Consider the following 22619-nt stretch of genomic DNA (forward strand, 5'->3'; position numbering starts at 1 on the left):
GTGGAAGGTTGTTGGTTCAATCCCCACAGCCACCACCATTGTGTCCTTGAGCAAGGCACTTAACTCCAGGTTGCTCCAGGGGGATTGTCCCTGTAATCAGGGCACTGTAAGTCGCTTTGGATAAAAGCATCTGCCAAATGCATAAATGAAATGTAAATGTAATGGATTTAGGTAAATCAGGGCTGTTGTGGGGTAAAATAGGGTGTTGTGAAGTAAAACAGGGTTATTGTGAGGTAAATCAGGGTGTTTGGGGGTAAATCAGGGCTGTTGTTGAGTCAACAGGACTGTTGTTGAGTAAATCAGGGCTGTCGTGGGGGTAAATCAGGGTGTTTTGGGGCAAATTAGGTTACAAATTAGGTACAGTACAACAATAAAAATATAATTTTTACTTCATAAAAGTAAAAAAGTGAAATCAGTAACCAGCCAAGCTTGAATGTAAAAGAAGTGTTTGTTACCTGACATTGATCTGGTGACAGCGCTTTCATAGAGTGGAACTCCTTCACCAGCATTATTGAAGGCCTTCAGAGATATGACGTAATGAGAGCTGGGCTCTGAAACACACACACGTATGCACACATGTTAAAACACAGGGGGCTATAGTAAAAAAAATTAAATTAAGCAGAAAAAAAACATTTCATTTAGAAATGGTCACATTTGTGATGACTCATTAACATATACCCAGTATAATCAGTACGTAGACATTATAGGAGATGTACTATAGAGTGATGAGTCACATGACATTTACGGCTCAAATGATTGGCTCCAAAAACATATTTCCTGAACCGAGTGTCCATGAGCACAGGCATCATGCGGCAGCTGAGTAACTGCAAATGAGATAAATGTGAATGCTAATGGATCTCCAGGTATTTTAGAACAGCTTGACTGCTACAGTATACGGAGGATTGCCAATCTTATCAGAGGTCACTTAGATACAGAAATCATAAAGGGAGAGTAGCAAAAACAACCCATTTATTTGTAAGGATCAGAGAGAGGATGGAAAATGGTTATGGAAAACCTAACTGTGATTGACTGTGACACTATAAGTGGGAATACAAGCCCTTAAAAGATCCACTGGCACTCTGATGGCTCCTTAAAATGATAATTAGATGCCAAAATTCAATAATGATGTGCCAAACAAGAATGAAATGTGTATGTTCAGCAGCTCGCCCACATAACATGACTGTTGTAATTCACAGGCTCCAATTAATCGAAGTATTGAAAGATTCAGTCTTCAGTCCCTGAACAGAGAAACAGGATGTTCTTTTCTTTTTCCTTTTGTTTTACATTTTCTTCTGGCAAGCCATTCTCATCCGCCCACCGGGTTCAATATCGCTGCCATGGTAACCTGTGTATTCCATGTGAAATATTGATAAGGACGTGGCCTTATTTTTGTCCAGAGTGGAGGTAAGAGGGGGCGAGTCAGTCAGACTAAAGGCTATAACAATTGGAGAAATGAGATCGCCACAGGTGAGAATTTCAGTACTAACCAGTCTCTTATACGGCTGACAAAACAAGAATAGCTTTTAACGAACATATCGAGGGAGTCGTTAACTCCTCTGACCACATTTGTTATGTGGATAATCACACATAAAGCTGCAAATAACACAAAAATAGAATAAATAAAACATTAAAATGTTTGAACACGGGAGAAAACTCATAACTCACGGGATTCATTATATACAGTATTCATAATTACACAACTAACTTTCATCTGAACATTAAAGCGTTTGATTTGTTATTGTCTCTTTTGTCTTTCCACCGCAGCCTGTTTAAAATTCCATTTACAACTTACTTGTTTTCATATTTCTTTTCTTTAAATAATGCATTCTCATTTCATTCCAGGTAATGAATTGTTCTAATAAATGAATGATGAGCCAATTTAAGAAGTAATTTCATTTGATGAATTTATTCTCACCACTTTTGTAAATAATAAATACTTTTAAGCATGCAAATGATATTTTTTGATTATCAACATCAACAGCATGATTCAGAATATTGCTAAAATTGCATCATATCTATTCTAACTGGTGTATTGTGTGATCTTTAATTAATTACATCCATGAAAGACGCCACTCAACGGAAGCACACCACAAAGAATAAACTAAAATAGTGGCAAATGTCTGCCTCGATAACTTAGCATTTTAAGTTCACACCTCTCCTCAACATGTCACAGGACTTGAGATATGTCTGTAGCACAAACTGCTGACACCTCTGTAAAGCAAATTTTGTAGTGAGAGACTAACAAAGACTTTACAGAACATAAAGAGTAAAAACAAAATATGAGGGATTTTCCTGATCAATGGTCTGTGAATGGCTGATGTCACTCACCTAAGTTCTCTATAGAGTAATATCGTTGTTTGCTGTCCACCCTCACGGTCTCAGCGTAAGGACTGCCAACCCCATAGCCGATGATGTAACCCCGTACTAAGATGTTTGGATTCAGTGGAGGCGTCCAGCTCATGATGATGCTGTTGGGCAGCGGACGTACGTGTAAAGAACTTGGCTGGTTTGGAACTTGGGTTTCTACAAGAGAGATAAAGAACATATCGTCACATAATTCACAAATTTAGACTGACATTCTGGTTAGAATTTCCTATAATGAGAGGGCCTGGGTAGCTCAGCGAGTAAAGGCGCTGACTACCACACCTGGAGTTGCAAGTTCAAATCCAGGGCATGCTGAGTGACTCCAGTCAGGCTTCCTAAGCAACCAATTTGCCTGGTTGCTAGGGTGGGTAGAGTCACATTGGGTTAACCTCCTTGTGGTCACTATAATGTGGTTCTCACTCTCAGTGGGGTGCGTGGTGAATTGTGTGTAGATGCCGTGGAGAATAAGCGTGGGCCTCCACACACACTAGGTCTCCACGGTAACTCACTCAACAAGACACGTGATAAGATGCGCGGATTGACGGTCTCAGATGCAGAGGCAACTGAGATTTGTCCTCCGCCACCCAGATCGAGGCAAGTCACTATGCCACCACGAGGACTTAAGAGTGCATTGGGAATTGGGGAGAAAAAGGAAAAAAATAAATAAATAAATAAAAATTCCTATAATGTGGCATATACTGTATACCTTTTTAAAGAAAAGTTAAGTAAAGCTGTTGTGGGTCATTTCGGCACCATTAGAAGCACCAAACAGAATTGTGAACAATCATCCAGGACTTTATAGATATTATTAGCAGTAGGAGTGTATGGTCCAATTTAAGGGTTCAATTTTTAGATGAGTGGTCCATCTTGTCCTCTTAAAGGTACGTTCACAACAAACGTGAGAGGTTGCCGATTTGCTGTATTGTTAGTCACTAGCGGGCGTTTCTACTAAACTGCAGAATCCTATCTGACTTCCTATTGGGTTATGTCAAATCAACCAAATTTTAGAAACATTCCTGGCTAAAATTTTCGATTTTGCTCATTCTTTTTCTGAAGGAGGATAAACATAAATGATGACGAAAGCCAAAATATTAAATGCCATGGATCAATAATTATGGAGTAATCCATTATTTTGTAGAGGGGGGGTCAAAATGACAGTTTTCGCCTATGTTGTATGCTGATGGTGTGAGCACTTTTTTGTGTTATTTTTCCAAAGTTGGAGTGCCTATAACTCCAAAAGTATTAAATATATCTTAATATCCTTTAAGATTCTGATTCAGAACAAACCTTTCTTTTGGTATCCTCCTTTGTTAGGGCCTATATGGTTAAATTCCAGAGATATGGGGCCCTCAATGTGGCACTAAATGTGGGTCACATGGTGTGAAGCTAGTTTTTCCTGCCTAACAAAACAAAGGTCTGAAATAACAAATAAGGTTTAAATAACAAATGTACCTTTACTTATTCACATTAAAACAATAGTCAAAATCTTGATTTTCGAAAATCCAAAAGTACACTATTATTAAAGGTTTTTCCTAATTTAAAAAGACTGAAAAGAAATTAATTGTAATTTTAAAACATATATATAAAATCATGTACACTCACATGAGATAAAGACTCTAATCATATCAGTAACTTTTATAAAAGTTTTATTCTACACGGAGAGGGTCCCCTCATGGGGGTGGCCGGGTTTGAATCACATGACCAGATGAATTCTACTTGCTAAATCTCAGTAACCACCCAGTTATTGGACACTTTCATTCATGGATTAAATGAACCATGACTGACTCTGAAAAGTGAATTTCTACAATGGCATCTGCAACTGAAAAATATTGCATTTGAATGATGCTGCATCCACGCCACTATAATTTATAATTAATTGTATTGATTTATCACATGTTATACATTTGCACATATACAGTGAAATTCTTTTTTTTTCACATATCCCAACTAAGCTGGGGTCAGAGTGCAAGGTCAGCCATGATACAGCACCCCTGGAGCAGATAGGGTCAAGGGCCTTGCTCAAGGGCCCAACAGTGGCATCTTGGCAGTGCTGGGGCTTGAACCCCTGACCTTCGGATCAGTAACCCAGAGCCTTAACCACTGAGCCACCACTGCCACTAGGTGTCAGTGTCAGTCCAAGACGACTTGAACAAAAACTTACTGAGTGCACCTTTAAGTATAACGACATACAGTATGCAACTCTTTCGTTTTCAGGAGCCACACTGAGCACCCCACATTTAGGGCCTTCAAAATTAAAATACAAAAAGGAAAGTTTGTTCACTGGACTTACCAGTGGACCAAATACCATGCACGGCATCTCAAATGTTGCTCTGGTAATTCTGGAATGCCGGCGCCAAAACTTGTCATGAAAATGATTGTCTACTATTACCTCTCAGAACTGCCTGACACGCTTTCGCTTCCAGACATAAGGCATCTGCCGTCAATCACAAACAACCATGTGGTTCATGAGAGTGTCTTGTCTGCAAAGTAATTTCTTACATTCAAATAAAAGAGCCACAGTGGCTCCTCCAGTGGCTACAACTTCCATTTTGTGGCAATTTCCCCCAAAGTGACGATTTTGTTCTCTTGAACACGTGGTATGGAAATATTGCAAATTGTCTTTGCAAAATTCAGATTTTTCGCATAAATTAAATTCATAACTTGGATGGAAACATGACTAGTCCTGATGTTAATGGACCAAGGTCCTTTCTACTGCCCTAATTCTTATTTAAGATATGTAGATTCACTACATAGGGAACAAGGGAATGAAATGAGACACAGCCCACATTTTTTAGTATTTGTGGCTTTTCATTTATATGAATCCAGATTTCGTGCCAATCTTTGTTTTTAACATGCTGCCGATGTGCGTCACTGTTTAAGACAAATTTGGTCTAGATTCAACTTGTCTTTACCCAGCTGGAAAAAGGTTGGTTTTCTGGTCTGAATTGGTTGAAGCTGGTTTAACTGGTTGGCCTAGTGCCCCCTCCAAAACCATTCAACTAGACCATCCTCACCAGATGGGTGGACATCTAAGAACCAGAATCTAAATTGATATTAAGATATCTTTAATACTTTGAGTTGTAGGTGCTCAAACTTTGGAAAAACAACACAAAAAAGTGCTTTTTCCCATTTTTGGAAAAAATGGTGTTGGACTCACACCAATTGATTATAGTAATAGATCTACCTATCTCTGAGTAAAAATAAAATCATGATGCTGCCAGCTTTCTAAAGTGATATTTTTTTTCCTGTAGTTTTGCTTTAAAATCACAGGTGAAACTTTAATATTTTGGATTTCATCATCATCATCATCATCATTTATGTTTATCTTTCACCAGTAAAAAAACAAATCTCTGGTTGAGTTGACACGGAATATATTGGTAGTCACTGCATCGCATCACTGTTCATGTGCATTTCAATGGTGCTGTTGCTCATGCCATTGGAAATCACCAATTCTATTTGAAAATGAATGATTCACGGTCACTTCTTCACTTACAACTTTTTAATCTGGTCGTTTCCGCTTTGTAAATCATCTTGTTTTCTTAATCTTTTTTTCTAAGAGTATGAACGGTTGACTCTTGCAGCTTTTGTGTGATCTTTTCCTGTTGCTCTTCACATACTGACAGCGTCCTCTAATATCAAGTCTTACTTGCGGCATAATCGCTCCCTCGGGCAGTTATTGAGAACTCCACACGCTCATCCGTCTTTGATTAATGAGTCTCTCACATCTCCAAACCCGTGTGAAGTTCATCCAGGTACTGATCAAACCTCACGTTGCGTGTTTGATCTGTTGATAGAAACTTTTCTCTCTCAAAGGTGACATTCTGGCTCGGAACAAAGCCTCCAAACAGCTCATTAACAGAGACAATGGCATGTTTTTAGTGTCGAGCTGAAAGCCACAGTAAATGTCAAACACATCTATAACTATTACATGCAGCAAGATGAGCACTTTTAACTTTCATTGTCTCGTTTTCTGCTAGTGGTCAGACAGAGAATCATTTTAGACATATTGATTCTCTGCTTAAACCCTTTTCTGGTGTCGCTGGCCTTCCCTGGTTAGCATGTGTGTGACTTATGTGGGCTGCTCTTTAGCTCATGTAGCTCATGTAGCCCATGGAAACCTCTCAATACACACTCTAGTTCAGTAGAGAGCACACTATCCAGGAAGTCAGACATTTCTAGGGCTCATTATGTAACGAACAAAACTGTTCCAGTGCACTGAAATTTTAGCTCCCTAGATACACAATAAATGCATAGTGAAAATCAATGAGCATGACTGTTCACAATATTTACTTACCAGAATTAATAATATATTTTATTATGCAACCATGTTGTCGTGTCACAGGTCATTAAATCATCAGTAGCGGTGTTTCCAACCACATATGTTTAACCAAAAGAGAGTGAAATGGTGTCGTAATCAGACAAGGTTTTTAAGGTGAATATAAGATGCAGGTTTTAATGAGTAGAACATACCTCCCTAACCTAAGACTTTAACCTAAACCTAACCAATAGCAAATAAGAGGTGAACAAAACAGACATCCTTACCCTTAACCAACACCTAAACGTAACTGCTAGTGTTGTAATAGCAACTATGAAATGAAAAGCACTACGCTTCTATGAAACTTTCGTCTTACGTGTCAGCTTGTGTGTTTGACTGGGCTTGAACTGTGGTCTTTCGAGCCCAAAAGTCCAACACACTATCAGGTGAGCCACCATGCAAGCTAATCACATTGGAATAAGTGTATAAATGTAGGTGAGTCTGTAATACAAGCGTTAAAATGTGTTGTTTTTCAAATGATGCGTTATGGTAAAAATGTTTCGATATCATAACATAGGAGTGTGAGTAATAGTGGGAAAAATAAGTGTTTATGAAGTCATAATCAGCCATTGTAGTCGTGATTTGTGTGAAAGTGAATAAAACGTGCAGTTGTTGTAGCGCCTCTAGTGTTCATTTCAGTCAGTTTGCAAAAATGTAGTTATAGTAACGTTCACTTTATGAGACTAGGTTGCACACATCAAAAAAATGCACAGATTTTCCAAGAGTTACGAGGGGAGAGGGTCCTTAAAGGATCTGACAAACCATGGATTTTACACAATAAATGGAGGAGCCTGAAGCAGGATTAGATGGCCAAGAAAAGAAAGCTCGGACGTAGTGAAGCAGGGGATAAAACCATTTTCTGCTACTTTAATGACAAGGACAAAATACTGGGACAAAGCCAGCAGATGTGTGTCACTGTTAAGACAAATTTGGTCTAGATTCGACTTGTCTTTACCCAGCTGGAAAAAGGTCAGTTTTCTGTTCTGAACTGGTTTAAGCTTGTTTAGCTGGTTGGCCAAGTGTCCCCTCCAAAACCATTAAACTAGACCATCCTCACCAACTGAGTGGACATCTAAGACCAGTAAACCACCTTAAGCTGGTTTTAGCTCTTTCAGGGTTCCTGAGGTTTCTGAGAAGCTTGTAAGAGATGGACAATATCACAACAAAAACTGATGTATTGAGTTTGTTTTCACTCATATTCACCATCTAGGTCATTCTCAGGTGTCTCGGCTGTGATCCAATCACTGTTCGGTCCCGTCCCATTCACCGTCATGGCTGCGACTTGGAAGCTGTACTGACTGCCTTTCTCGAGTCCTGCCACACAGTAAACAGAGAGAGAGAGTTAGTGAGAGAGAAAATAATGTGTGAAAGAAAAACCCAGATGATAAAGAACGAGATTGTTATTTGCGATTCTAATTAGTAAACACCAATCACTGAAGGCAAACCTCATCTAAACAGATCACGCTGCATTTCCATCATGTGTAAAGATAAAAAAGTGCAATTATGAAGGTGCGACACTGTCATCGCTGAATACCCCGGAGTGTTGAGAATTAGCATAACACACTCCAGTGGCACTGTGAAATAAATCCCTTCGGAAATAGCAACTTAGCCAGATATCCATCATGGGAATAATGGAAATGAATATCATTTTCAAATAAATTCACAAATCCTATTCATATAAGCATAACGGCAGCAGAAACAGCCGCACATCTCTGTTTCCTGAAGCCCCGGAGGACGACAAATTCAGTGTCGTGAATCGACTTCTTTGCATGCATTTAATCTGGTGTAAGTAGAACATACTGTATGGAAAATAAAGTAATCTTGCAGGAAGCTGATATTTCGACAGGATGTCTCGGTCATTAAGAAGACAGGAAGTGGACATCCAGTGGGGTTTTCACCATTTTTTTTTTTTCTTGTCCAGTTCATCCATTCAACTTCAATGAACCTTATAGGGTTAATATGATGGAAAGCAATTTGTGCAATATAAGAGTTTGATATTTTATGTAGACAGACTCCTGGGTTCTTACACTTTTTGACAAATGCATTTACATGTCCAGTTTTACATAACTGATTTGTGAACTGGTTACACCAATTCATGGAAACAAACGGACTCAAGTGAACAAATTGCTCAAAAATCAGACATGACTATGGTCTGCAAGCAACTTTTACTCTACACAAGAGCAATTCACATTTTTAAAAAGCCTTTAAAGATACACTGAATGTTTACTTTTTATTTTTCTTTTTTTTCTTTTGTTTATGTTTTAAGTTTTATTATTATTGTTTTACTTTCTAGTTTATGCACATACATATATATTTATATATACAGTATACATATATATATTAAATTTTGTATTAAAGTTTTTTAATTATATAAATGAATATATATATATATATATATATATATATATATATATATAATTAAAAAATGTAATAAAAAATGAATTTATATATATATATATATATATATATATATATATATATATATATATATATATATATATATATATATATATTTATATATAAATTAAATTTTGTATTAAAGTTTTTTAATTATATAAATGAATATATATGTATATATATATTAAGTAAAATTTGTATTACATTTTTTAATTATATATATATATATACAAATTACATTTTTTATAAATTTTTGTTTAATTATATAAATGTGTATATATATATATATATATATGTGTATCTTTCTATCTATCTATCTATCTATCCATCTCTCTCTATATATATATATATATATACACTATATTGCCAAAAGTATTCGCTCATCTGCCTTTAGACGCATATGAACTTAAGTGACATCCCATTCTTAATCCATAGGGTTTAATATGACATCGGCCCACCCTTTGCAGCTATAACAGCTTCAACTCTTCTGGGAAGGCTTTCCACAAGGTTTAGGAGTGTGTTTATGGGAATTTCTGACCATTCTTCCAAAATCTCTTGGTATGGTGAAGCATTCAGAGTTCCTTTCACTGGAACTAAGGAGCCAAGCCCAGCTCCTGAAAAACAACCCCACACCATAATCCCCCCTCCACCAAACTTCACAGTTGGCACAATGCAGTCAGACAAGTACCGTTCTCCTGGCAACCGCCAAACCCAGACTCGTCCATCAGATTGCCAGATGGAGAAGCGTGATTCGTCACTCCAGAGAACGCGTCTCCACTGCTCTAGAGTCCAGTGGCGGCGTGCTTTACACCACTGCATCCGACGCTTTGCATTGCACTTGGTGATGTATGGCTTGGATGCAGCTGCTCGGCCATGGAAACCCATTCCATGAAGCTCTCTACGCACTGTTCTTGAGCTAATCTGAAGGCCACATGAACTTTGGAGGTCTGTAGCGATTGACTCTGCAGAAAGTTGGCGACCTCTGCGCACTATGCGCCTCAGCATCCGCTGACCCCGCTCTGTCATTTTAGTTGCTGACATTCCCAATCGCTTCCACTTTGTTATAATACGACTGACAGTTGACTGTGGAATATTTAGTAGCGAGGAAATTTCACGACTGGACTTGTTGCACAGGTGGCATCCTATCACAGTACCACACTGGAGCTCCTGAGAGCGGCCCATTCTTTCACAAATGTTTGTAGAAGCAGTCTGCATGCCTAGGTGCTTCATTTTATACACCTGTGGCCATGGAAGTGATTGGAACACCTGAATTCAATTATTTGGATGGGTGAGCAAATACTTTTGGCAATATAGTGTATATATACTTGATACACTGAATGTTTACTTTTTATTTATTTTCTTTTGTTTATGTTTTAAGTTTTATTATTATTGTTTTACTTTCTAGTTTACACATACATATATATATTTACAGTATATATACAGTATACATATACATTATATATATATATATCATATATATAATCATTGAATAAAATAATTTAATTTAAAATTATATATATATATATATATATATATATATATATATATATATATATATATATATATATGTAATTTTTTATTACATTTTTTATTTTTCTTTGAGCTGCACTTGAAGTCTGAAAGGTGCTACACAAATAAAGTGTATTATTATTACTATTATCTAACCAATTAAATTATTTTGGAGCTGAGCAGCTGTTTAATTTTTTCTTTCTTAGATAAAGTACAGCTCAAAGTGCTTCACATATCAGGACATCAAGAATAAAAGGCAAAACATTAAAGTAAAAAAAACAAAAAAACAATCTAGTAAACACTCACTCATGCATTTCTATCAACCAAATGCTTATTTAAAAAAAACAAAAAAACTTACCTATACCTATCTACATGTTAACATGCATTTTAAAAATGTGCATGCTTGGAGCCTGTTCAATTTCAATTGGTAGAAGTCTAAATGTCAGAGAGAGGTTAGCCAATCATAGCAGTTCATTAACATACAGTATAGATCTCTTAAAGGTACAGCAGCAAAAACAGTCTTTAACTGTAATAGTGTGAGAGTTTGGAAAATGGTCATGAGAAACTAAATTATGACTGGTTTTGCTGAAAAAACTGAAATACCGCAGAAGTGTGGAAATATGGTTCCTTGAAATGATGAGAGAAAAACAGAAAGAACTGCAGAGGCTCAGAGTGAGTTAGTGTAACTGACATGAACACTGACTCACCTGTGAACAGGTACCAGAGGTTGTTGGGTTCAATGGCTTCCTGTTCACCTCGCCGGCCTGTTTTCCGATGACGGATCTTGTATCCAGTGATGAATCCATTCTGTGTGTTTGGTGGAGGAGGCTGCCAGCTCACTTTAATACTCTGAGATACAGAAACACAGAGAAACATACTGTCAGCAATGTACAAACTTTGCTCCAATTTTCTGACCTTAAAATGGACGCAAAGATGATGTGTATGATTTTGTGGAGATTTAAAATAATTTCTGGTATCTCAGTTTAATGTTCAGTAATCCATTGGTAATTTGACTTCCTGAAGAGTGTAAACACTATAACTCTGTGACACTTTCAAAATATTCATCTGTTTGATTGAGCGGCCTGACAGCTCAACTTCTGTTCTGACTCAACCAATGCCGTGAGTTAGGGCCAGGGCTATCTGTTTGGTAGATCAACAATAGACAGGGGGAGTATGTGAAAAACCTGTTCGAAAACAGTGATAATTTTGCAATTTTGTTAGGTGCATCTTATTTGTGGCACAGCAATGACACTTTACCTTTAAATATGCTCTTACTTAGTTAGAGGCAATTATTTTCATTGACAAATAAGGTTGTCTGAGATGATAAAAATGAAAATCCTTTCAAGTTCATAGAATTGTAATATTTGCATCCATGTTGGTTTCATATACTGTTACATTTACAGCATTTTATATAAATATATACACACACACAGTTGTGGCCAAAAATATTGGCACCCTTGGTAAATATGAGCATTTAAATGAAGTAAAAAAATTGAAACAGGGGAAATATATTATTATTAAATAAATATTTTTCTCCCAAATGCATTGGCCATAATTATTGGCACATTTTAATTCAATACTTTTTGCAGCCTCCCTTTGTCAAGATAACAGCTCAGAGTCTTCTTTTATAATGCCTAATGAGGATGGAGAACTCCTGACAAGGGATCTGAGACATTCCTCCATACAGAATCTCTACAGGTCCTTCAAATTCAGAGGTCCATGTTGGTGGACTCTCCTCTTCAGTTCACCCCACAGGTGTTCTATGGGGTTCAGGTCAGGGGACTGGGATGGCCATGGCAGAACCTTGATTTTGTGGTCAGTGAACCATTTTTGTGTTGATTCTGATGTGTTTTGGATCATTGTCCTGCTGGAAGATCCAACCAGGGCCCATTGTAAGCTTTCTGGCAGAGGCAGCCAGGTTTAGATTGTTTATCTGTTGGTATACGATAGAGTCCGTGATGCCATGTATCCGTACAAGGTGTCCAGGACCTCTGGCATAAAAACAGCCCCACAACATTAAAGATACAGCACCACATTTAACCATGGGCACTGGATACTTCTTCACCTCTGTGTGCGCCAAACCCATCTCTGGTGTTTGCTGCCAAAAAGTTATTTTTTTAATTTCATCTGACCATAGAACCCGGTCGCATTTGAAGTTCCAGTAGTGTCTGGCAAACTGAAGACGCTTGAGTTTGTTGTTGGATGAGAGCAGAGGCTTTATTTTCTTGAAACCCTCCCAAACAACTTGTGGTGATGTAGGTGATATCTGATATTTTTTTTTTGAGACTTTCTGACCCCAAGACCCAACTAATTTCAGCAATTCTCCAGCTGTGATCCTTTGAGATTCTTTGGCCACTTGAACCATCCTCCCCACTGTGCATGGAGACAATACAGACACACGTCCTTTTCCAGGCTGATTCTTAAGATCTCCAGTTGATTGGAACTTGTTAATTATTGCCCTGATGGTGGAAATTGGCATTGTCAATGCTTTGGCTATTTTCTTATAGCCACTTTCCATTTTGTGAAGCTCAACAACCTTTTGCCACACATCAGAACTATATTCTTTAGTCTAACCCACTGTGATTGATGATTAAAGGAATTTGACCTGTGTGTTACCTTATATTTATACTCCTGTGAAACAGGAAGTCATGGCTGGACAATTTCATGTTCCTAGTCACTCAGGTGCACTAAAAATTTAAAATATGAATGGGAATATATTTCAGATATATTTTACTCATAAGAATTTCTAGGTGTGCCAATAATTGTGGCCAATGTGTTTTGGAGAAAAATATTTATTTAATAATAAGATAATACCCCTCTTTCAATTGTTTTACTTCAATTAAAGGTTAGATTTTTGTGATTTTTGTTTTTGAATGAAAGATCAAAAGGATAAACAATGCAGATTTTTTTACAGCCTATATATATATATATAACAAACAAACAAATATATATATAAATTTTGACCTGAACAAAATGTGCCTTTTCAGAATTTTTTTTAAACTTCACACTGGCTTTGATTTGGCAAACATAAGCTTTTCAAATATTAGCTAATATTTTTTTTAAACAACATTGTTTCACTGCTTATTATTTTTTTTTTAAGAAATAATAATTTCAAACTACTTATGCCAACAATGTTTTCTTTCAAGAATTCCAGCTTTTATTTATTTATATTTTATTTACACATTTTATTTATTTATTTATCACTGTTTTATTTATTTAGAAATGTATTTACATGTTTTATTTGAACCCTAAGAAAAAAATAATCAAAATGACTTCGAACTCATAAATGAAAACATGTTCATCATAGTAGAGGTATATGACATTTTTAAAAACGTAAAAACTAAAAAATGAGGGCCACATTGATACGTTAAAACAGTATCAGCATTCCATGACAATATATTTTCAATTTTGTTGATTTTTGCTAAAAATTGCTATTAATTCAATCTTTTATCCTCACGTGCTTTCATGGTTTAAAATAAGCAACAGAATATTGTGGCATTAAATGATAAACTGCATGCTGGCTGGCACTGATGCCACTAATGTCCCAGAAAGACATTTCATTGCCTTTCAACACAGACCTTTCCACCCATCTGTATTCTGCATGGATGCTCATTAATTATGCGAGGGAATGCATTTAATTGTTCACTAAAGCAGAGGAAGAAATCAAGTGATTTGACAGGTCTTTAGTCTGAGCATAACAGCTGCAGCCAAGCACAAAATCTTCATCATCATGTAAACAAAACCTCTCTTAGTATTACTCTCGCTCTCTCCATCACCAGGTAGATCTCAAATCTGCCTAAACACCCGAGAGTTGAGCACAATTCCCAAACACACCCACCCACACTCATCCACGGATTAATTAACCTTCTCGAACGCCCCGCAAGCAGGGTAAAACAGATATAAACTGTGCAGGAATGTGATCATATGCCGGTGGCATTGTGCCGTTGATGCCTGCTGTCTGCAGTGAGGGGACGCCGTACCATCTGTGAGCAGGGGGAAGCACTAAAACCAGTTAACATGCAAATAAAGCAATTAAAATTCACACCACACCTCTGCCAACCACACGGCCATCCTGCAATAGCTGCATCTCCTCTTGTTGCTCTTTGTCTCAAGCGAGCACTAACAACAATACTCGCAGATTCTGTGGCCAAACTGCACTCAAGCACACTCAGCGCCGTCTTCTCGTGTGGCTCAGGCACGTTCCCACCCCTTAGTATATTCATCACGAGAACGACACACGTGGAACCGGTGCTGCTCATTCTGTGAGTGTAGTAATGCAACAGCTGCATTCATTAACATTTGCTGGCACTTGTTTTTGGGTTTGGCTGCATAATCTTAATTGATTACAGCGCGGCTGAGAAATGTGTGTGTGTCATTTTGGCCTCGTCATTGTGTTAATTATTCCGTGTTGAACATGGAAAATTAACTCAGAGCAATGCGTTGCACAGCCACAGTGGCTGGTGAATGCCCAATTCTACCAGCCACTTTGATTTTACATATACATAAATGCATATATATGTATATAAATAAGACACATATGAAATTTCACCTAATGTTGTTGCATATCATTTGCAATGAATGGTAAGGTATACAGCCACAAACGCAGAGTAGCTGAATGAAACTGAATGTCATCTCCTTTTCTGAATTGTAACCAACACCGCGTCTTTTAAAAGTGCTGCGATAAACATGACAACAGTCAAAGATGTCTGTCTAATGCATCTTATATGCAAAAACAAACTTCAAAATATTCCAGATGGGATCCCTTTGGTGCTCAGGAATGTTTTCCACACTAGGCCACTGAACGGCAGTGCCCGGGGCCAAGGGTATGATGACACATATTTTGGGAGTATACAGGGGCGCATCTAGACATTTTTTTATGGGGTGGCGTGCAGACTATGAGGGGTGGCAACACTAAAGCAAGCGCCCATGCGTAGTTCTTATGGATTAAGGTACCAAGCTTTATTGCAACAGGTACTAGTTCATTAATTGGAGTCACTTTCAAATGATAAATATCCAATAATTTGTGATACAACTGCATTTCCACAGGAACCACTTAGTAACCATTTTGATACTGATTTGCCAATATTAAAAATAATTATATTTTTGCATAATAAAAAATAAGTAACACATTTTCTATCTCCAGAGCACCAAGACATTGTCTATTAAACACATCAACAAATTCTAAATGTCCCTTTAGCTTCACACATAGAATCAGCAATCTGGACTAAACATCACCACCTTTGTTAAATGTACCCATGGATGGAAAATGCATGCATATCCCACGTTACTAATAAAGTCCTGTAGGCCTATCACCTTTGTAACAGCTGGAATAATTCATTTTAATGCAAAGATTAACACAAAGTTAGGTCTAAATAAAAATAAATTGTACAGAAAATTGTACTGTGGGGGGTAGTGCTGCAAAACTCATGAATACGAATTATGTTATGCACATTAATCTGAACGTCAGTGGATGGGTGTTACACTTTAAAAATAAAATGCAATAAAAGATGCAGGGAGATGAGAGTAGCAGAAACACAGACATATTTATTGACAGTTCTGTATATGAAAGAACAGCAGACTCCGAAAATCAGACAGCGACAACCACAAACTCTGCTGAGCGCCCGTGAACGAGATGAAAGTTCACGAACAATTGTCTCCCATCACACAACCCAGCCATGAAACACTACATAGGGAGGAAACACATTGCACACCGGTGCGCCCCATCAACAATCAGCTCACCTGGTTAACCTACACCTCAGAGCGATTAAGAGAGAGGGAGTGAAAGAGAAAAGACAACACACACAAACACGCACACACACTACATACACACAAACAATACAGCCGAGAAGGCCATCCCAATGGGGGACGTAAATTCCGGATAGGAACCAGAGCACTTTAAGCTTGATGTACCACCTTGATGCAGTAGGGTGCAGTCAGCGCGTTAGTTGTACAGGCAACACGTCTCATTAAACCACAGAGCAGGCAGCATACGGCCTTCAACAGATGCACTTTTGTGCTCAAAGGCAGTCGGACTAAGCACAACAGAATGCAGGGCTCTCAAGAATGCGTAAGTTTCAAACTATGTTTAACTTGACATATCTTCCTAAAATTACAGTGCTGTTGACTAGAGGTGATAAAAACAAGTGAGATGCTCCAAAAGTGTCTATCTCATGCATGAGTACATAAAGCAGAGGAAAGTAGGCCAATAATAGGGTGATGTTCAATGATATGGAAATAAAACCAACAATATTTGGACTTTTAAAGTTGCTTTTGGTATTGTCAAAATGCTTTACTTGTCTGTTGCCACAATATAAATGTATATAATGTAATGTATTTGAATCTTCTAAATAATAATACATATTATATATTACATTTATGATTATTTTAATTATTATATTTTAAATTACCTTTAATTGGAGGCCTTTCTCAGTAAAAATGTGATTTATTGTGATTTATAATTTTTATTAATTAATTGGCACATCATGTAATTAATTCAATTACAAATTTTATTCGATTGACAGCCCTACTATTAACCAAAAGAACACAACATTGCACGTCCACTTTTTCAGCCGTTTTGGTTCTGTATTTTCCCCTTTTTTTTTCATCAGAATTTCATAAGATCCTTCATAAAAGACTTGTTAGCCATGAACCATACCAACCAACTCTGATGTGAATAGCAACATTGCAAACTTTAATTGGAAGCAAAACATTTTTTGAAAATCGGACAAAAAGACAAATGTACAAGACTGTGTACTTAACGTCTTTAAAGACGTAATCGAATTAAAAACGATGGAAAAGTACAAAACTATTGATTTAACCTCCTGAGACCTGAGCGTGACTGCTGTGTGCATTTTCCATTTCTCTTTTTGATCTGTAACTAGTAGCTCCTAATAAACAAGGAAAAAATAAAAAATAAAAAATAAATTCTAGAGCAAATAGTTTTCCTAAAAATTGATGTCCACATATGTGGACAGCAGGACTAAGTTGTGAAATTTTAAATATTACCAAGCTATAGAAACACCGATTTTTTTATTTTCATCAAATAGTTTATGTGTCCAGGAGTTTTGATTATTCATGTTTTTGAGATGTTACAGACATTACAGCTGATTTTCTATAAAGCTGAATTAATAATTCTTATTAAAATTAATAGCCAACATCATCCAATCACTGTCAATCATGTTAAAATAAAATGATACATTATAAATTCTGAATCTATGTACTGATTATCATTGTCACATGTCTGTCAAACATGTTGAGTGATCCAAACATCATCTGCAGCCTGAAACTGAACTTTTGATCAGATTTTAGGAGTGAATGCACTTAACTGCATAGAGAGCTATAGGATGCTCCCTTGCTCCCTATTTAGTGAATGACTTAACCTCCAGTGTGCTGTCTGTCTGCACTGGTCTCAGAACAGTTTGAAATGCACCTTATTTTCATCCTAACTCCATACAAATCCTCTGAAAGCAACATTTTTCAGCTTTTGCATGAATACATTTATTCTCAATGTGATAATGTACAGTAAATATACAGGAATGCATTTATTAATGTTAATGAATAGAGCCATATTGTACAGTGATAACAAAATAAAACAATAACAAAATCTATATTAAAATGAAGCAAATTGACCCACAAATGTGTTAATGTTGAAAAATACTCAAAATAATTAACAAGTTTTTTCAACTTTTGAAGGAATAAGGTCCCTCAAATTAATAGCAATTTTAATATTGTTAAAAATAGTTTTCCTATGGAGAAAATGAATGAGATTTATACTTTCAGAACCAGACTGTTGCATTCTATAGATGTCAGCTGAAAAGGAAAGTCATTTAAGAGGCTGAGCAAGACATTACATTTTGATGAAAGATTACAAAGACACATATGTTTTGTTTAGAACAACATGCACTGATGAATCAAGCATGACAATGAAATGTGGTTCAAGAAAGTAAATCGAGTCAATTTTGATTTCATGTTGACAAAGAAAATTGACAGTGAGTAATCATGGATAATGTTCTTTAAAGAGAGATGATATGAACTGATATGATCTCTGAACATCAACAAACTGTAAAATTCACTGACTCTCCTGAGACTTAAGAGTTCTTTAAACATCTGTTCACAAACAACTGTGTGTTTGTGTGGTTGAATAACTTCACATGAGTCCTTAGACAGTAGCAGACAGCTCTGTGAAGAACTCTGAATGCCTTTAAAGGTCTCACATTAAACAACTGTCCACTTTCTTTCATTAAAAGTCTCAGTGGGGAGTTTGACCGCTCGATTCTCTTTAGAGGTGAAACTCACTCACTGACACTCAAACCGTCTATGAAAGAACATTTATCTACAATCATCTCCCAGCACTGATTTGTCCACTCCATTCACCTGTGAGATGGATAAACTGGATCATAAGGCACATCATTTTGTTCAGTAGCCTTTACGATCAATGAACAGAAATGCAGTGGCATTGCAGCTGAACACGTGAGCTGCATTTAATTTTTTTGTCAACAGTATTGATAGATGTTTCCCAGAACAACAAAGATTCAGAGTCAGAGCACAAATACATTTTGATCTTCAAAGCTCGTGTTTTGGTCCTTGGAAACTCCAAGAATTCTTAATTCCTCTGTGGATTCATACAATGATCTTTGAATGTTCAAAGAACCACAGAACTTTTTTCTTTCAAGAGAGTTTGAGAGATGCTTGCCTGTACACTCATGGTACTAGCCTGTCCTTTCCTCTCCAGCAGGTCATCAGTCCTCAGCATAGGCTAGGCATCAAACTTTGACTGGGCATTTAGCTTATAGAAGTCAGCACAGACACACAATGATCCATCCTTTTTCAGGACGATGACTAGGGGGCTGCTCCACTCACTCACGGAGGCTTCAATCACTCCCAGCCGCCTCATCGCCTCAATTTCCTCTTTCAAGGGAACCACAAGTCTTTCTTGTGCACCCAATGAGGCCACTGTCTTGAGGGTGTTGGGTCAGTAAGATGGATGGTGTGGTGGATCAGCTTGGTCCATCCAGGCCTCTAATGGAACAAGACTGGAAACCTGCCGAGGAGGTCTTGTAGATCAGCCCTCTGGGGTCCCACCAGGTGATCTAGGGTCACCGCTGAAGGCTCCCTCTGGGGTCTTACCTCTGGAGCTGGCTCGTCATTCTCCATATCTGCCACCTTTCTTACCAGTAGCGATAGTTCTGGGGTCCTACTGAGTTGCCCCTTCTATTCTTTCAGCAAGTTGATATGGTATGTTTGATGGGACTGTCCCTTGTCAGGGTGGTGAATTTGGTATGTTACTGGACACATCTTCCTCATGACTGTATATGGCCCCTGCCACTTGGCAAGCAAGTTATTACTGGAGGTTGGTTACAGTAGCAGCACCTTCTGCCCCGGCTGGAACTGGCGAAGCCTCGCATGTTGATCATACCACTTCTTTTGTGCTTGTTGCGCCTGCTGCAGGTTTTCCCTCGCCTGTTCTCTGTATCGCTCGAGCCGATCCCTCATTTCCAAGATGAACTTGATGATGCTCCTCTGTACGGGTCATAGAAGTCTCCCACTCCTTCTGCAGCAGGTCCAGCGGTCCTTGGATATGCCAGCCATACAGGAGCTCAAAAGGTGAGAATCCAGTCGAGGCTTGAGGAACTTCCCTGTAAGCGAACAGCAGAAATGGTAGCCATTTGTCCCAGTCACATCCTGTGTCGGCAAAAAACTTCCATAGCATGGATTTCAGGGTCTGATTGAACCTCTCCACCAGTCCATCAGTCTGTTGGTGGTAAGGGCTGGTTGTCAGAGCCATGATGCCCAGTTGCTGGTGGAGCTTCTTCATCAGATGTGAGGTGAAATTCATCCCTGATCTGTCAATATCTCCTCTGGGATGCCTACCCTGGAGAATAGATGGATGAGGGCATGGATGATCTTGGGCGTGGTGATGGTTCGGAGTGGGAAGACCTCAGGGTATCTTGTAGTGTAGTCACAGATGACCAAGATGTATCGATGTCCCCACTGCTCTTTTCAAGTGGCCCCACAATGTCCATGGCCATGCGACGGAAAGGAGAAGAGAAGATGCGCATTGAATGTAGGGGTGCTCTGCCCTGCTGATGCACAGCACTGGTCTTTTGACAGGTGGGACATGTGGTGCAGTATGTCTGGACGTTAGTATACATGGCTGGCCAGTATAAGCATGAGCTGATGCTTGTATGTTATCTGCTGAGTCATGTGGCCCGCCCATGGGACTGTGTGTGCTATGTGCAATACTAGGGGACAACATAATAGGGGAACAACCAAACATATAACATCTCCAGTTTGCACATACAACACATCATGCATAATAACATATTGCTCATCACACACATTAGGCCCATTTTTACACTCTGCTTTAGCAAACAATGGTATCAATGTCTCATTTTCTTTTTCTAGTTTACAAGTGTCTTCTGGGATCCGCCAGCCAGTGACCTCAAGACCCTCTGTGGAAGGCTCAGGGACTGGGGTGCCCAGATACTTTGCCAACCGCCGCTGTATGTTTTTCTAGGGCCTTTGGTCCCGCCCTGCAACAGACTATCGTCAAAGTCTTCCAGTGGCTGCAGACCTGCCCTGGCTTGGGCCCTGGTCACAGCAGGAAATGACATCTCAACTTTAGAATAGGTGGAATCAGAGTCACAATTCATGTTAGCATTCACCGGATCACATATCACAGGTAAGTCCCTTCCCAGTATCATATCAGAGGGTGGAAAACTACAGCAACTTCTTTACATCCCCATGTACACATTGCACTTCAGTTGTACTGCATAGTTGACATTAGAAACATGGCATGGTTTGATCAGAGACAACGAGCTACCAGTGCCCAGTAAAGCTTTAACTGAATGTCCATCCACATAAATGTCCATCACAATTTGACTTGTTTGACTCTCTCCACCAGAGTCAGTAACATTGTCCTCCTCTCTGAGAGCATAACAAAACCCTGTCAGCTTGGCTTTTTTCGCGGGACACACCGAAGCTTTGTGCCCCAGTTGCTGACAGTAAAAGCAAATCAGTTTGTGGCCAGCTGCAGTCTTTGGCCCTTGTGCACACACATTAACATTTTGATTAACACTTTGGTGTTGGTGACCCAGTTCAGACCCACCACCACAGATAGGTTGGGAAATGCGTGCTTTACATTTGGGTGGTTAAGAGCGAAGAACTGTCCGATTAGTGTTCATATACTGCTGGGCGAACTTTGCAGCTGCCAGTCCCTTTGTCGGCTCGTGCTCCCTCACTCATGTCTGACTGTCGGGGAGCACACGAAGTAGCTGTTCAAAGATGACAAGTTCTTCAATCTCCTCTTTGGAGTGCAGTTCAGGCTGCACCCAGCACTGGTAGAGGTTCCGCAGATGATGATATGTTTCCGTTGGAGATTCTCCTTCTGGCAAACGAAGCTATCTGGAACCATTGACGACAGGTCTCCAGTGAGATGTTAAATTCCTCAGGTCATCATACTCACCTGCTCGCTCCTCATCCATCATGAGGTATGCCTCCAATGCCTATCCTGTCAACAATGGAACCAGCTGACAGCTCAACTCCTCTTTTGGCCACTGCCAGGTCTTGGCCAACCACTCGAACCGGCGAAGGTAGCTCTCAATGTCATCTCCCTGCTGGACAGCTGGCATTGTCGCCTCCGATCGGTGTGCCAGCTGACTTTGCTGAATGGGAACCACTGGTGAGTCAGTGTGTCCTGCTGGTAAGTTGTCAACAGACACTCTCTGTGGCGCAGGCATCGGGAGCTCCATCCTCACACTCTCAACGTCGCTTGGGGTCACTGCTGCAGGTTGGACTATCTGCAGAATGGACTCTCGCAGTTCCTGGAGCTCTAGCAGATACCTCTCCTCCCTTAGCTGCTGCGCGATGAGAAAGTCTCTCATCAGGTTCACCATACCCTCACTGGATGCCATGGAGCGACTGTACTGGTCTGGGGTGGACTTGCCTCTCTCTGAGCCCTTGGGGGGTCTGCTAGCACCTCCTCCTCCGAAGTCTCAAAAGAGTCCCAGGCCAAGTCCTCCTTAACAATGGCCTT

The 22619-nt window shown here is 38.9% G+C and overlaps 1 protein-coding gene across 2 annotated transcripts in view; it reads right to left on the reverse strand.

The window, feature by feature from the left end:
- Window positions 1-22619, reverse strand: part of LOC127439993 (netrin receptor DCC-like) — a 330771-nt gene that overhangs the window by 61321 nt on the left and 246831 nt on the right. For both annotated transcript variants that reach the window (XM_051696333.1, XM_051696334.1), the window contains exons 13-16: window positions 11293-11434; window positions 7883-7993; window positions 2329-2523; window positions 456-551 (exon numbers count right to left, since the gene is read on the reverse strand). In XM_051696333.1, the coding sequence (XP_051552293.1) occupies window positions 456-551; window positions 2329-2523; window positions 7883-7993; window positions 11293-11434 (544 nt within the window). The remainder of the gene's footprint in view (window positions 1-455; window positions 552-2328; window positions 2524-7882; window positions 7994-11292; window positions 11435-22619) is intronic.

This window comes from Myxocyprinus asiaticus, chromosome 4 (genome assembly GCF_019703515.2).
Source record: "Myxocyprinus asiaticus isolate MX2 ecotype Aquarium Trade chromosome 4, UBuf_Myxa_2, whole genome shotgun sequence".
NCBI lineage: Eukaryota > Metazoa > Chordata > Actinopteri > Cypriniformes > Catostomidae > Myxocyprinus > Myxocyprinus asiaticus.